At 39.4% G+C, this 16,526-nt stretch overlaps 2 protein-coding genes and 1 long non-coding RNA gene across 7 annotated transcripts in view; 1 reads left to right on the top strand and 2 right to left on the bottom strand.

Moving 5' to 3' along the window:
* The window catches only part of LOC147056995 (uncharacterized), a 59,275-nt gene extending 47,434 nt beyond the window's left edge, over nt 1-11,841 (bottom strand). For all 4 annotated transcript variants that reach the window (XM_085911255.1, XM_085911254.1, XM_085911253.1 and 1 more), the window contains exons 1-2: nt 11,809-11,841; nt 11,438-11,696 (exon numbers count right to left, since the gene is read on the bottom strand). In XM_085911255.1, the coding sequence (XP_085767381.1) occupies nt 11,438-11,563 (126 nt within the window). In that variant the 5' untranslated portion in view covers nt 11,564-11,696; nt 11,809-11,841. The remainder of the gene's footprint in view (nt 1-11,437; nt 11,697-11,808) is intronic.
* Nucleotides 6,106-7,408, top strand: LOC147056998 (uncharacterized). The gene is made up of 3 exons (XR_015066136.1): nt 6,106-6,188; nt 6,748-6,838; nt 6,979-7,408. It is a non-coding gene; the product is annotated as an uncharacterized LOC147056998 (long non-coding RNA).
* Nucleotides 11,842-12,665: 824 nt separating the features above from the next.
* On the bottom strand, nt 12,666-15,884 carry hpf1 (histone PARylation factor 1). Of its 2 annotated transcripts, none has more exons than XM_085912317.1 (8): nt 15,767-15,884; nt 14,816-14,999; nt 14,350-14,536; nt 14,055-14,153; nt 13,688-13,841; nt 13,516-13,603; nt 13,205-13,377; nt 12,666-12,920 (listed from the first exon to the last, which is right to left on the bottom strand). In XM_085912317.1, exons 1-8 carry the CDS (start codon nt 15,854-15,856, stop codon nt 12,786-12,788), a joined length of 1,110 nt encoding a protein of 369 aa, XP_085768443.1. In that variant the 5' UTR covers nt 15,857-15,884; the 3' UTR covers nt 12,666-12,785. The 2 variants fall into 2 exon arrangements, with proteins under 2 accessions (XP_085768443.1, XP_085768444.1); XM_085912318.1 differs by having other exon boundaries at nt 14,816-14,996; nt 15,767-15,826.
* Between the last annotated feature and the right edge of the window lie 642 nt (nt 15,885-16,526).

Consider the following 16,526-nt stretch of genomic DNA (forward strand, 5'->3'; position numbering starts at 1 on the left):
GAGATAGTTATTTCGCTGTGACACTCAGGCTGTTTGTCTGGGTAAGATTGTCTAAATTAAACCACCAAACTGAAAAACTGTTTGACTGCGAGACTGCAATTTTTAAGTTATTGTATTTTTTGTTTTGATGGAAATATATTTACTCCTTCCTTAAAAATGCTGACCTAGTTATTGTCTAGGCTGGGAAAGAGATGAGTGAAGTGGTTCAGATGGACCTGGATCCTCTGACCTGGATTGTGGATCATCCAGAAATACTCTGCAGGACAACCTGAGTCCTTCCAACTATCTCACTGAAACATAAGATACAAATGTCCAGACTGGTTGTGGTTTTGACACGAAATGATTCTCTATCTTTGGAAAGTCAATGTATAGTATGTATATGTTTGAACCTGTTCATGTCTAACATTAGGTTTACATCAATTCCAATTTCAGTTTTATTAAGACGATTACTTCTGTGAACAATTTTGTTTCAGTATTTATCACATTTCATATGCTATCACATTTCTTCTCATCATTATTACATATTTCCTCTTACAAATATTACTATCATTAATACATACGACATGTTAAATATTATTTACGTTCAACTCGTACGGGTATTGCTTTAAGTTGTCGTAATTTGGGTTCTTTAGTTGTACGAGATGAATGTCCTATCAATTTGCAGACATTGTCATTTCAGTACAGATTGCACAGATTAGTTTATGCAAAATATTATAAACAAACATTAGACAAAATCACATCTGGGATAAAGCCACGCCCCCTGTTCAGAAGGCGGGGCCTACTTATGCTGAGATGTTCCAGGACACAGACAAAGCCCACCTCCATGTAGAAGATACATTATGAAAAAGAAAGAAACAAAACTCCCGCACAAACAAAACTGCCTGGTCTCTTACCAGTGAGTCATTAGATCCAGACGCCAGATGCAGGTCGCTTTGTTGACTCAAATCTTTTTCACTCCAAGTAGTTTTGAGCATTTTATCTGATCTACAAGACACGCACGTTGCTGCGTTTCCCATGATTAGCAAGCTAAGTCCAACAGTCACTGCTCAGCTTGAAAACTGAATCCTAAGGTCCAAGTCTTCCTATTCAAGTCAATTTCTGGACATTAGGCTGACAAATGGTCGATAAAACCCTACAGGCCATTAAATGTGTCCATAATTTCAACCGACTGCTGCTGCATACTGGATCTCCGCCGCAGTGTTCGGTAATACCATCACTCTGTCCTGTCTCAGCCAAAAGACCCCTTAGCCTCTCATTTCCCTGGCTGATTCTGAGATCTCGCCAAGGCCTACAGTCCAGCCTCCTCTTCCTCTACCAATGCGCTCTCCCTGTCAGCATGATAACAACTGTCAAGTCTCCTGCCTTGGTTATTTTTACTCTTCCAGACCGTCTCTTCCGCCATTGTGTGTGCCCAGAGTGGCGTACATGACAGCTGGGCTTGACTTGGACTGGAGCGTGCACGGGCTTCAGTGCTACTCCTCTTCAGGAACGTCAAAAGTCATGTTGGCGTGCAGGAGGTCACGCCTGGACAAATGACTCAGGTCAGGTTTCAGTCATTTGGAAATCTTAAGGAAATGCCATGGAAACCTACAGCAGCTCAAAATGAAGCATTTTAATGAACTACACATATGTGTCTGCCTGTGTTAAGAAACTAATGGAATCATTTGGTGCTTTTGAAACATGGGGATTTAAGCAAGATTCATTATTATTTGAACATATGACAGGCTTCTGAGATATTTAATTTCCATTTATGGCCAGGGTGCGGAAAAATTCCTGGCTTGACTTGAAACGTTTGTGCCTGAATGGAAATCATTGGAAATTACTAACAGTAAGCAACGGTAAAATAAGTCTTCTTAGTCTGGTTGAGAGTAGTATCCATGGCATATAGAAATCTATACAAACGTGTGTGTGTGTGTGTGTGTGTGTGTGTGTGTGTGTGTGTGTGTGTGTGTGTGTGTGTGTGTGTGTCTAGACTCTACACTGACAGCAAAGAATTCCAAACATTGATTTGATTGAGAAGCAGTTGTAATTTGGATTTGTAATCGGGATTTGTCAGTCATCTAATGAAGGCTACTGGATTATACGGTCGAGTCTATGCTAATACTGAAGCATGTTAAATGAATTGCTTCATCATTAAAATGCAAGCTTCATTTCAGCCCATATTGTGATTTTTTTTTGGGTGGGCAAAAACAAACAACAGCAGAAAAACAAACGGAAACGAACAGCAGCTATGTGTATCCAATGAAATTAAATGGTGGTCATCCCTTTCCAGATATTTTTTGCATGATTATCTCAACTAAAATGAACTAAGAGCAGATTTGTTTTACCTTCCGCTTCCGCTCAGCTCTCTCCCGCTGGCGCCGTCGCCTCTCCCTGGCTTTCTGCAGCGCCTTGTACTCTGGATGAAGCTCAAGCTCTCGCGCCTTCTTCAAATGGGCAGCAGCATGGGCCATGACTGCAATTTCCTAACTGACTGTCGCTACAAATCAACGAATATGTGTGAAAAATGTCTCTCATCAATGTCTGCTAACAATTTTGACCTTAAAGGTCAAGTGAAAAGACAAAGTTTTCTAAGATAAATTAATCCAAGTTGGATCGGAGAGAATCTGGAAGTTAAGTGTCTCCAAAATGACCTTCACTGGAATATCCGACCAAAAAAATCCCCTTCAACTCCTTTCATCCTTTTTATACTAATATCTCCACAGTTCTCGTAGAAAAATGAAGACGCTCCCACTGGTTCACGCTGCTGGATTCTCACGCACACACATCTACCGTACTTATGCAGAGCCCAAATGAAGCATTTATGTGTGCAAGCATGAGGGAAGGACATAATGACAGAAAAGGGGTGGTGAATAATGAAAGTAAGACTCATCCATTCAGCTATTATTTATCCTCACACGCACACACACATCATATGACCCAGTCCAGATGTACAGTACATAAAAACCCTCCTCCATGTGAACAGATGTGGCTTTAAAACGTGTGTTCTTTAATGCATTTGTGTGTGTGTGCATGTGTTTGTATGCGAGTTACAATGTTCAGTGTGTAAGGGGTTTAACGCAGCTGCAAGCCAACAGTCAAACTACAGCGACAGCCTAAGCTAATCTCTCCACTGTTGTGATAAAAACACATTAATAAAATAAAAAAAACCTTGGCGTGAGAAGTTAAATGCGAATAATTTATTAGAAGGGGCCATCAGTGAAATAATTCGGGATTAGTTCTTACACACTTCTGCAAAAGATTATCACAGGAGCCCTTTACAATTTTCAATGTAAATTTAGGTTTGTTTTTTTTGTGTGATATCGTTTAACGGCATGACATGACTGTTAAATTTGTAGGTATATTTGTAAATAACTAGAGACGAACGAGTATGCTGCGGTAGAAATGGCACACTCACAGAACGGCGAGTGAGCATGGCCTTTTTATCAAGTCAATATTGGTATCATTATAGGGCAGGTGTCGGCGACTCAGATTCATTTGAGACTGTTTCATACGGAAAAGAAAACATGGGCAGCATGAAAGCTTTTTGATATCTAAAATGAAGATTTGTTTTTCTTTTTTTCTGCAGACTATGCCTTGAGGGCTTTGCCGTTTTTGTGTGATATGTCAGCAATATGTTATGTTTGTAAAATGGTTAGAATGTCTGAATACAATCAAAAGTAGTGGTTCAGTCATACGCCTATGAGTTCTCGGCTTGAATATAAAACGGCTGTTCCGTCTTCAAGAAACATATGGGATCTTTACAGATCACAGATGTTTCTATTTCTGTGGCATCAATGCTGTATGATTCTGCTCCCAATGCAGGGTCTATGCTAATGTACTGGAAATATTGTCTATGCAAAACTTGCCATCTTCTCAAGGGCACTGTTCAAGATTATTGACTGCGTGTGGCACTGCTTCACAAATAGACTTGCAATAGCTATGGGATCAGCAAAAATAAAGCAAAATAAGCACTGTAATAATTGAGGGCCTCCGTGCATTTCATGTGCATCACTTAAATGTGAGGTCTGGTGATGGGTCTGTATTACAGAATTTAAATCATGTGAGAGCAGAAACATGTCTCGAGTGTTTTCTGGCTCCTGAGGCTTGCTTCCAGAATCCCAAAACAAATATTTTTAGGTTAAATAAAGACTGAATTTCCCACATTGTGAAAGGCCTTTAAGGGATGTTTGTTTATTTGCATCAACACTGTGATTGAGAGATCACAGGTGGATAGATTTCCCAAAACTTGAGCAGGATAATTGAAAAAAAAAAAAAATCCTAATCATGACGCCTTCTAGTGGTAGTATCAAAGAAGCTACCCCCAGATGAAAAGTAGCTGACAAGCTCTTTTTGGATTCATGTGAGTCCTTTGGCCGTCATCTTTGCGGTGAATTGCAGGCGATTGAGTGTGCTGAATCTGCAGCTTCCAAATTGAAATGAATCACTCTAAATGGCCGCTCATTGCAACAAAAGCAGAAGCAATAGCAATTCTTCCATCATAGATTGCACAGGTATTTTTTTTTATGCTTTGCCATGTTGCTTGTCATCTGGGTGCAATCGATCATTTCACCCCTTTGATGCTGTAATGCATCAAAGACGAATTGGAAGAGAGGAGAGGATGAACTTGGGTACACAGTGTCTTTATGAGCCATCAGAGATGCTGGTGCATACCACTCAGGCTGGAGGGGGTGGGGGACGAAGAGTAGACAAGCAATGGTGGCTTGCTGATATCTGCAATGCCGGGCTCGCCCCCCTTTCCCCCTGCATGGTGGTTAAATGGATCCATCTGCATCGCACCCTCCATACCACTGATGGAACACGCTTTGACAGGTTGAGTGCATAATGTGCGCCCAAGTGAAGAAGTGTACATATGTGTTAAGTCTTCGTCAAATTGTCCAAATTATTATCGCAAGGTTCAGTCAACAATACAACATGTCATAAATGTTGACTGACACAAAGATGCTGAATCACTCCATCATTTACGAGTATTATCTGCTATGATGTATGCTGCATTTGCATTTGGCAAGAGTTTCAACTGTTATATGGACGACAGCTGCAGCTTTAGCACCTCCTGCTGGTGACATTAAATTTATGCACACAGGTATTATTTCGTATGAGTGCAATGAGCATACTATCTTGAAAAAGCTAAGCAGTAGAGGTACAAAATTGTAAACCAACCATATTTAAAACTACTACTAATGGTTTTATATGAATCCATACCAAATTCCATCTTTCAGTTCAGCTCAAGATTGTCTTTTCATGTATCATATTGGTGTGGAGCATAGTTTCCAATTATTATATTATTCAACCTATTTAAAGTTTAATCAAATGCAGCAGCAGTTACTGTAATATCCGTCTGTCTCTGAGCCACATTTCACGGAGAAAAATCAATTAAGGGATCGATTAGCATGTAAGCTGATCCTAAAATAGTAGTGCACTAACAGTAGATTGCTGTATGCGTGTTTCAGGAGGAGGTGGGGGTTGGGTGACACATAAAGAACAGGTTCAATCATTGTTGAACATTGTTAGGGTTCTAATGATATGAAACCAACAGACCTGAGATGTAAAACTCAGACGGTGTGTTATTATCATGTATGGATGGGAGAATAAAAAATGAAAATGCACCTATCAATTCAATGTTTCATAACACCAGTGCTGCCACTTAATGTTGGCTATTTCCGCTTCCCACTATTTGGCTCTTCAGCAGTATTGCACGACTGCAAATCTCTCAAAAGACAGACACATCACAATAACATTGGCGCATGCAAAGCGTGCTCCATCACCAAGCAACAATCTAACTCCAACTGCCTTTAAGCATCTTGCGGGTTTATTTTTAGAACATTCTGACCTGAACTCAAACAAACCTGCAGCTTGTACAGTGAGGCGAAAACAAGCAGATTGCTGTGTTGACAATTAAGACCTGCAGCCTAAAATAGCCCAGAAACCTCTGCTGCATTTATTATGAATATTTCTGATATTATTATTTTTGTTGTTTATGATGTGTCCTCCAGCTAATGAAGGTGCAGCTCTGATTCATGGCTATGTGACAACATTACAATGCAAACCATGATTTAATGGAGGGAGGGTTATGCTCAATGTGACTTGGAGAAGGCCGTCGTATGACAACAACTCTCAACAGTCACCGCTTGGTCCTACCTCCAGCCAAGGTTCAACCACAATGACAGAATCAGATGTCCCATTTAACAGTAAGTTTCGTTTTCAACCTTATCAGCATTTATTTATTTGTATATATTTCTTTTGTACCCATCACAGCATGCAAAAACATTATATGCACACATCCTAATGGAAACATAACCTCAGATAAGAAAGATAACATACTGCATTACACATCTACATTACATCTATTCTGGAAATATGGAAGCGCCCACAATGAATTTATACGCAGACACACAGTTTGTTTTCTCCCCTCAGGGTATTGATTGTGAGCTTCAACTAAACCCTGCATCACATGATTCCAGAATAAGATATAACTGTCTTAGTGTTTGTGTATTTCAGGCTTGCACAAAAGCAGATTTGTGCAAACTCACCTCACGTTCCAGAGGTGGGAAATATACGCTACAAAAAGAAGTTGTATTTGGGGAACATTACATATGGTAGATGTTGAATTAATTTATTTAAAATTGTAACATTGCAGATCACTCTGACTGACTGACTGATAAACAATTTTAATCAAATTAATTTGTATTTATTATAGTCATTCATGATTTGTGTATACTATGTGTGCGTTTGTGCGTTGGCATACAGGGTGTGGCAATGTTTGTGTGCAATTTGCAAGAGGAGGGAGGGCCTAAACAGCGATGATGTCACACCAGTGGAGACTCAGCAATCGATGACGGTTAGAAATCGACAGCCAAGCCCTTTTGTGATAGCAATATTTGTAGTAACAAAAATACAAGCCTCTAAATTCTGTCTGCCACACTCCCATTTACAGACAGTAATGGATGCTGATATACTTTGCTAAATGTCATTTTTCAGAACTCTTGTCGCTTTATAAGGTCAAGACCGTAAAGCATCCATCGTGCAAGCAGTCTCTCCCAGGAAACCAACTCACTGAATCAAATCTAATACCACGTGGGACATGAACTCCCATGAGACCACGCCTACGAAACAACATGGAGACCAGACTGAAGGGGGAAAGCAGGATGGAGGCCCCTGGAGAAAATAGGTTTGACTAAAAGACCACACCCTGTAGCAACCAAGTCATGCTTAGACAAACGCAGACACACTTTCCCAGACATCTGATGGATGACATTATCAGTACCACGTCCTTCAGTGTTGTTGAGTAAACAAGGCATCCCAACAGCCTTTCCGGCAGAGCATCGCATTAACTGATTGCTTTTGCTACAGCAAGACACAGACCTCACAGTGCTTTTTTTTTTTTTTTTCCATAGCATAGAGCAGTCTAAAATAATCTATACCATCAAATATGCAACATACACAGATTCTGACATCAATAAAGCCATTCTTCCCTTCCTGGGTTATATTTGTTGTGAAATATGACATGCTACGATCAGTACAATGCAAAACAAGCGTAACAAATACCCACAAGGTTTCTTTGGGCCGATATAGTCGTTAAATTAATATGCAACTTTGTCTCTTTCTCTTTGAAATACATCACGAGTCCCTTGGGTATGCATGATGTATGCCATCCCCATTAATGTGTGAATAGGCCCTATAGGCTATAGCCCAGGAGGAAATGAACAATTACTATAGATTGTGTCGACAGAGTCATTAATGAGAACATACTGGACAATTGCTATGGTTACTGATGACATTGTGATCTTGTACAGATAGAAAAAAAAAAAGCAAGAAGATCGGTCAACCTAATTTGATTTTACGCCAATCACCAATGAAGAAGACAAATTATGAGAAGAAAAATGAAGCAATTAAATTGTATATTTACCATTCGAACTTACTGTTTGCGTGCAAAATTATTTAAAAGCGAGTGACTATTCCCCATCTGAATGCTGATCTCATCTGGCGTCAGCTTGCTATATTTACTGAGGCATAAAATGATTTCACCTCTAGTTGAATGTATCAGGAACAGTCAAGCATGTGTGTGACCTAATACTCACTGACGCAGCAAACAACACAGCCACACAGGGTTCATGAAGGCAGGATATAAGAAAATTGGGGGGGGGGGGGGGGACTGGCTGAACATGAGGTTGCTCTGAAGTTCTGATGGGAAGTTTTAAACATGTGAGCAGCAGAGGAGCATTTCGGAAGCTTCTGAGATCACGAGCCACACCTCGCTATCTTTCTGCTCATCTCCTACAGGAGAAACAATGCAAAGGCCATCATGAATAATTAACTTCTAAATGTGTCCCACTGCTGCAGGTCAAAAAACACCTGGCCTCTATGGAATATGAAATCTGCACTTTCTTTGCCTGTGTTCCATACCAATCCATGCTGCGATATCCGTCGATGTTCTTCAGTGGTTACTTAACGCTATTTCATTGCTCCTGTAAATAAAACTATGTTAACATGTGTACATTAAATAGAAGCCACAACTTGGCAAATATTCATGTGCGGATTTGTTGTGGTGCTGTGGTCAAGCATGCCGCAATAGTTACTGAAAGTGAAAGTAAAGTCCTACCATATACTAACTGCTCTGGAGAAAGGAAGGATGAGAGTAGAGTGGTGGTTAAAAAAAATAAAAATTAAAAGGCTGCAGTAAAATCTGAGCTGAAGAGTATAGGAAGTATAGGAGAATTGATGGATCAATTGGGAAGCAAGCTGAAGACAACGAGAAATTACAGTAAATAAGAAAAATTATATAAGTCACCATTTAAGGCGTCGATAGGAAGTGAAGATAGTGTATAAACAGAAGTGCAGGAAGTAAGGTGAAGGAGGAGCTATTTTAAAAAAAATTGTACTCTAAGATAAACTTTTTGTTGTGCCAAAAAGAAATAGGTCATGATGTCTCGTCGAAAACATCTTTAAATATTCCAACAGAAGCTGGCAAGCACACTGTATCAAATGCTGCAAGATTGCTGTCATCCATCCATCCATCCATCCATCCATCCATCCATCCATCCATCCATCCATCCATCCATCCAACAAGGCATAGCAGGCATTGAAGTTTTATTGATAAAAACATATTTTATTGTAAGACATTTTGTAACATTTGACTTTGAACATTAACACTGCAATTAAATATACATGCTTTTTATGATAATAAAAATAATAAAAATAATAATAATGAATAAAAAATAATAATAATTTAAATAATAATTCAAATTAAATGTATTCTACATGAGGAGCTGAAATTTGGATTGGGACAATCTTGAGTTAAATAAGGTCTCTATACCATTAATAGAAATGAATGCAAATAGAAATTATTGTTCCGAATAGTTAACATATACGTAGATGCACACGCATTTGGCCGAGATGAAGCTATCTATCTTGAGGACATGTGCACCAACACACTGTTTCCACGTCACCATTCTCCTTTACACTGCTGACCGCCATTGTTACAATGAGTGATGACATCCTACATTGTATTAAACCAGCTTTGCCCTTTCACAGGCTTTGTCATTCTTACTCTCATCTTCTCCGCCACCTGAGACCTGCATCCTCACAAAACTCTTGTCACCTTGCAACATCACCGCATTCACAACAAAAATAAATAAACTCCAAACAGCAATTTTGGGGTCATGAACTCTATTATATCAACAGTGGCTATGCGAACGCTCATGGGAGTTGATGGAAAATCCTGCAAACTCCTGGTTTAATATTAGCTCAGAATTACGTAGACTAACCAAAAGGGAAACGGTCAGCTTCATATTGAAACCAAAACCAACATCAGGGTATGTTGGTTTTTCATCTCGTGGGTGTCTATATCACCAGCAAGGTAATGAGCAATTGTTTTGCCACATTTTTCACTTCTTTATTGAGTACTATTTACAAAGTCATGAAAATTTATCTTTTAGTTGATGAAAGCCGTACAATTTTGACCTGCTAAATATTTATTGCCTTGTTGTTTTCAAAACTTATCTTTGTGACTTCACACTTATTTTTCATACTTATTATCCTTAATAGGCTCATTGGTGTGTTGGAGCCAAACCAAATATGCATATTTTTAGCCTCAAATCATTTGAATTAATGCTAAGTCCAAGACTTAAGGGAAAAGTTGATGATTCATTAAGGTGCTAATCAGACTTTTATGACAACTGGAAGAGGCAAAAGCATCTTAATGCTGGATAATAGCAGATGTGAGCTCAGTTAAAAAAAAAAAAAAAAAAATCTACAAATGTCCACATCCATTTTCTATTGCTTATCCTATTCAAGGTTGCTGGGAAGGAGCAGCCTATCTGACTGCAGGCAATAAAAAACAAAGATTACAACCTGAATTGCTCGCCCAGTCAAACACATAAAGGCACATATAGAGATAAAAATCCATTCACACCTACAACACCTCAGTGGTAATCTGCACTAGCCGTGTGCACAACAATACTATTGGGGAATTGTCACTACGCTAAGATAATCAGAATGGGACAAACACAAAATGCAACTTTCCTCATACAAAGCTTGCCCTCTTGTAACAATAACTAAAGTGAAAATAGAAAGAAAACAAAATACGGGCTGCCAACACTCACAGTCAGTGTCCGGGCAAAAGGCACAAAAATTTACCATCATATCCAACAAATCTGTGCATATTTTCTGCTATCGTGTCACTGCAAAACATCAAGGTAAGAACCAAAGTCTTAAAAACGACACAAACACCGCGGTGGGTAACGATGCGAGCAGACAGTACAAATGTTGCGACGGGAATTATTAGCTCAGAAGGCAATAAAAATTTTAATTTTATGGCGCATGCTACACCAGGAAGCCCGAATGAAATCATAGCAATTAATATTTCAAGGTTTTTTCATATTGAAGTCTCTAGATTGCATCCAAGTATGCTCGGTGGCCCCACCCAGCAATGATGGAGGAATAAAGTATGCTTAGCACTACAGTCCATTACTGGAATCACATTAGTGTCAGGGTGAAACATAAGAGGGAGTAAACATCCACATTCAAAATAGTCAACTGCCATCACCATAACACATGACAAGGCCAGATTCTCCAGGCTAATTATATGTTGACATTTTATAGAATGGGGGTTTTTGTTAAGACAGAAATGCAGGATCCCAATGTCTCATTTTGAGTTAATGGGGACAAGTAGCATCAATACAGGCCTTGTGTTGTTGACAATTCGTTCTGTTCCCTCTAACACTCCCCCTGATGCACAATCACATACACATCAATATATTTTTTTTTCCCACTGTCACGTAGCTTCTCCACATATGGAAAATAAATACACTGAGGACATCTGAGTGGCAATATCGGTAAGCTGCGCAAATGTGAGGAGACGCGGCAACGCCTATCACCGCTCCCATCCCAAGCAAGCATCAGTGAAGCTGAGCGGTCCCACGAACCGAATGACACTCACCTGACGTATTCGGCCCTGATGGAGCGGCGGTGGCTGTCCGCCCTCCGGTGAGGTGTTGTTTGAAGAGGCGAGTTTGAGGTCGGAGCCACCGCCCCTGGAGAGAGCGTCTTCGGGGCTGCTTGACATTTTGTCTGGCTGCAGCTGGAAGCGACGTGGTCAAAGTCGAGGAATAACAAGGGGTGCTTTTGCAGGTCCAAGATGGATGTTAGTGCATGGGTCTCAGAATCCACACAGTTGAGGGGTGATCATCCCGTGGCGTCTGTGATGGGAGGACAAACGCGAGTGTTGTTTGAAAAGGGTAACGAGCGCTTCCTGTATTCACGGGATGCTGCTTGAGCGCGTGCACGCGAGCGTGCATCCGACGCACTTACCGAAACGCTGCAGAATCGATGATGCATTCAGGGTCATCCCGTGACACTGAAATATCCACCACAGCAATTATAACAAGTCAAAATATCTATCAGGCACCTCTCTTAAAATGTATATTCAATTTTCTATTTGCTTCCAAAGTACACTGCACAATTATATGAGAAAGAATGTCATTTCTTTTCGATTGGTATGACGGCGTTACAGGTTACTTTCGAAAGAGGAGCTTGTGTACTTTAGTTTCGCCGATGGAACATAAATGCAATGCAGGACCCATTGCATTCTTGTTTTGCTAAGGATGCCTCCACCCATCATATATTCCACTGCAGTGTCAATGGAAGGTAAAGTTAATTGCTTGTTTAATGTCCCTCTCACATTAAAAAGAAAAAAAAGAGCCTCTTCACTGCGCAACATTTAATGTAGGCTGACAGGGAGAAAAAATAATAATAAAAAAAACAATCATTCAGTAAGTCTTGGGTGTTGAGTTGAGCAAATCTGTGTTTTTTTTTTTATCCGCTCTTCATTGTCACACAATACACCATAAAATAGTAAATCATTCTTTTATGTTATAGTTTGCAATTGCATTCATCTATTTGGATCTGCATGATGCGTTGGAGTGACTAGTAAACAATGTAACTTGTTTCATACAGTACTAGTTTTGGCTAGTCATTCAATTATCTAATTAACTGTGAAACACTGCCCCCTGCCTCTTCCACACGGGATTACAATCATTACACTACGTTACATGCCCTCAATATAAAATTACTTGTCAATTAAAAAAGAGAAGGTCACTCATTATGCATACATCAACTACAAATTATCAAGAATATACACAGGACAGGTTTTAAAAATATAAAAAATACTTTATTTTACATTGGAAAAAAACGGAACAGAAACTATTAATAACAGCAGCACCAATACAACCAATGTTGACAAAAGTTAACACATGGAGGGGAAATGTTACAGTGTACTTATGACACATTTAAGAAGCTGAGAGCTGGTCCAGGTTGTCACGGTTACGGCTGGTGAGGTGGGCCTCCAGAATCTCTCCAAACAGATCTCTGTTTAGTAAATTATAGGCCATGTGTAAAAGTTGCTTGACAACCTTGTGGAAGTACTATAGGAAAAACAAGAGACAATTATTGAGATACGTTTGACACAAATGTATCACACGTCGTGATAAATATTGAACAAAAATCACTTGAACAAAGTAACAATGATGGCGAGGGAGCAGATCAATAGAATGTAGAGGTTTCTTTTGAGAACTTGTTTGAATTGACCTTTTTTTTTAATCAAAAATACATGTCATGGATTAATTGACAAGATAATCAACAGAATATGATTAAATTAATTGCTTGTTGCTGCTCGAATAGCATGCACATTTTAATGCACACTACTCACATGGGATCCAAAACAGAAAAGGTCCACTCCTAGCTCATAGCCCATGCCATAGTCACATTCATCATTGGCGAACTGAACATATGTGATCATCTGCTGAAGAGGGCTAAAAGCTTTGACGCGCTCTTCGTCATTTTGGGCTTCGGCAATGGCCTTGCAGATCTTCTTGAGAGCAGCTAGATGCAGAATAAAGGAATAAAAAAAATAGAATAACTGTGATAAAAGTAGTGTTTTAAACGGGCCAGAACTGTCTGACTTCAATGGGTGAAATTGATTTAGAATAGGAGAATATGGAGATGCCGTTCTAAGTATACCATCAGTTTCTGGAAGTTCTCTGTAGCCCACATCATTCTTGTCAACAGGTACAACAATACCAGCACTGTGGAACGTTCTGGTGACAACCTAGGGAGAATCATAAAAGTAAGCAGTAAGCAGAGGTACAGTATGACTGAGGTAACAGGGCGACTCAAACTTTGAGGGACCTACCTTCTTGTCCCGCAGCTTCATGCCTTTGGTCTTCTGCTCTAAAGACAAGTTGAGGGTTTCTGCTCGTTCACTCAGCTTTTCTTCCAATCTTTTCAAATTGTCTTCCATGGTTTTCTGCCTGCTTTTGTCCTTCTTCTTTTTTAACAGGAACAGGCTGTCAATCAGTAAAACAAATAGTAGATCAATATTATCATTGCACATGTTTGCTGTTTGTTGCCTTATTTTGCAAAATAAAATAAAAATAAAATAAGTACAAGGACGTGGGGAAAAAAATGAAAGGTCTTATATGGGATTCCACTTCAGACAGTCATGAGAATTCTAAAACACTGGAAAAAGAGGAGAATGAGATCTCTCTCTCAGTACTTACTGTACAGCAGCAAACACATTCTCTCCCATCTGTGTTATAGTGCAGCCCTTCTTGGCTTCATTCTCCCCAACAAAAGAGGGAAGGGAGTCTGGATTATCCCTAATGAAAGTTTGAGGAAAAAACACACAAGTTCGTACCATGCGTCTTACAATGATTTCAGTCGCATCCATTTCACTCTTGCCAGAAAGCCAATTATCCCCCAGTTACTTTAACTACGAGCTGACCAAGTTAAAGAACCTCTAGATGTTCAAGGCATACATTGATGTTGGAGTATTATCATGTGTACAATTGGTACCTGTAGTAACCGATGTGATGCTGGCTTTCTTCACTACCCTGAAGAATGGTCTGGAACTCTGGTGGGTCGTAGAAATACCTCCAGTGAAGGTAGAAGTTTGGAGAAGCATTCTTGCAGTTTTGGTGAGCTCCAGCCAGAATGTCAAAAGGACCGACTAGCTGCAAACCAAGTGTGTCTTTCAGGGCACCTAAAAATATTGATAACAATAACAAGTGATCCAAGGGGCATGGTGTCACACTGATTATCACGCCCACCTCATAGTTCAGTGGTGCAGGGTTTGATTCTGGCTTTGGCCTTCCTGTATGGAGTTTGCATATTCTCTAAAACCACATCACTGTTTTGTTGCTTCCTCTATCATGATTTGGTGATAGTACCACAATAGTCACTCAGTAAATTATTACTTTTTCATTCATTTTATTGTAAAACTGGACTAAAAATATAGTGATCAAAACAGTGACGACCTTACCACAGGGGTTGTCTGGGCAAAGCTCCTTGCATAAGTCCCAGAAATGATACAGGTCCTCAGGCATGTGCAGTTTGTAGAGCTGCAGCATCTCTTCACGTTGCTGTGGAGATACCTGGGATGGGGGCGGGGCCTTGACATCATCAGGACGTTGTTTTTTCACATCTCCCTTGCATTCTCCTGTCTCCTGACAAAAACAGTTACGTAACAGTTTGTAACGTAATGTATGCTAAGAAGAAAGACATACACATGGAACATGGTTTGATGCTCTTCAGTTTTTCTGTCTTCTGTAGTTTTTGCTTTCAAGTGGTCTGCTGGAGTTTCCTTTGTGGTTATACTCTTGTTTTATTGCATAAAGCAAGTTACTACCATTTGTAACATATTTTGCAAGCTTTACATTTTGCAAACTTTGAGAATTGAAAATGGATGGATGCTTCGACTTCACCTAGAAATATTTCCAAAACAAGAGGCTAAACGGATATGACGTCATTGCGCCGTCTTTACAAATGAATGAAACAATACTATTTAATAGTTTAGGTTGTGAATAAAAGTCTTTAAGCACGCACAAACAGTTCTGCAGGCCCTAGTGACTCACCACTTATTATTGAATTGTATAATACATCAAAGTTTGCTAGCACACGAGTGGAGTTCACAGTATTTGGTAACTCATATTATTCATTCTTGCTTAACTGCACCGTACACGGTATAGACAATTGATCCTGTTAAAAGGTGACGCCATTATTTACAGTTGTTTTTGCACAAGCGTCCGCTTGTTAAGCCTGCTGCCATGTTGGTGCAGCGCTGTCCACACAGCATGCCCAACAACCCTAACCCGAAGCACTTTGCAACCTATTCAAAACCCCAAGAGAGAGACAATTGCACAGCTAAAGTATCACTTATGGGAATTAGTACGCGCATGCACAATGGAGGAAGGTTAGGGTTGCGAGAATTTACCTGAATGGATTTGGGCTTTCTTTTTGCGCGCCCTGTCATTTTTTTCTCCACTGTCGCTCGATTGGGTTCTTCTTCGATCAAACATAACATGCAGCCACTTTACCATCAGTAAACGAACTACTGCTCTCTAGCGGACAAAGTTGGGAACTGGATGTCTGAAAACCCAGTGTAACCACGGTACAGTAAAATTGTGTTTATTCTGTTTCAAATATGTACAAAATACGTCCATTTCATTTGTGACAGTACATTTTTCAATGCATGTACTATGCATACAATAAAAACATATCATAAATTTGAACCATACAAGTTGTCCATCCCTGTTCTAGCCCGACTGCATTAATTCACTTGAAAATGAATTATTTCAAACCATATATTATATTTTTATATATAACAAATCGGATATCACAACTGCAATATATATGAATGAAAAGAAGAAAATGTAGATATCTTCTTAACATCCTTGTTAAAAGAGTTTGATTGTAGCTATAATATTGTGGATTGTCAGAGTTACAAGCATTCATTAACAGTAACTTTAACATTAACTTTTTTTAATTATCCAATTAACTAATATACTGCAACATTTAATTATAACAATAACTCTCTTAACACCTTTGATTGTGCATATATTACATGCTCACTAAACAGTTGAACACATTCTGATATATACACTAAATCATTATTATATTGTTATATTAGTTTACTATAGGGTCAAGGGGAGCTAGAGAGGAATGAAAACTGATCTGACTGCAGTTGGCAGGAA

The sequence above is a fragment of the Syngnathus leptorhynchus genome, chromosome 5 (genome assembly GCF_054491065.1).
Source record: "Syngnathus leptorhynchus isolate UIUO chromosome 5, UIUO_Slep, whole genome shotgun sequence".
Lineage (NCBI taxonomy): Eukaryota > Metazoa > Chordata > Actinopteri > Syngnathiformes > Syngnathidae > Syngnathus > Syngnathus leptorhynchus.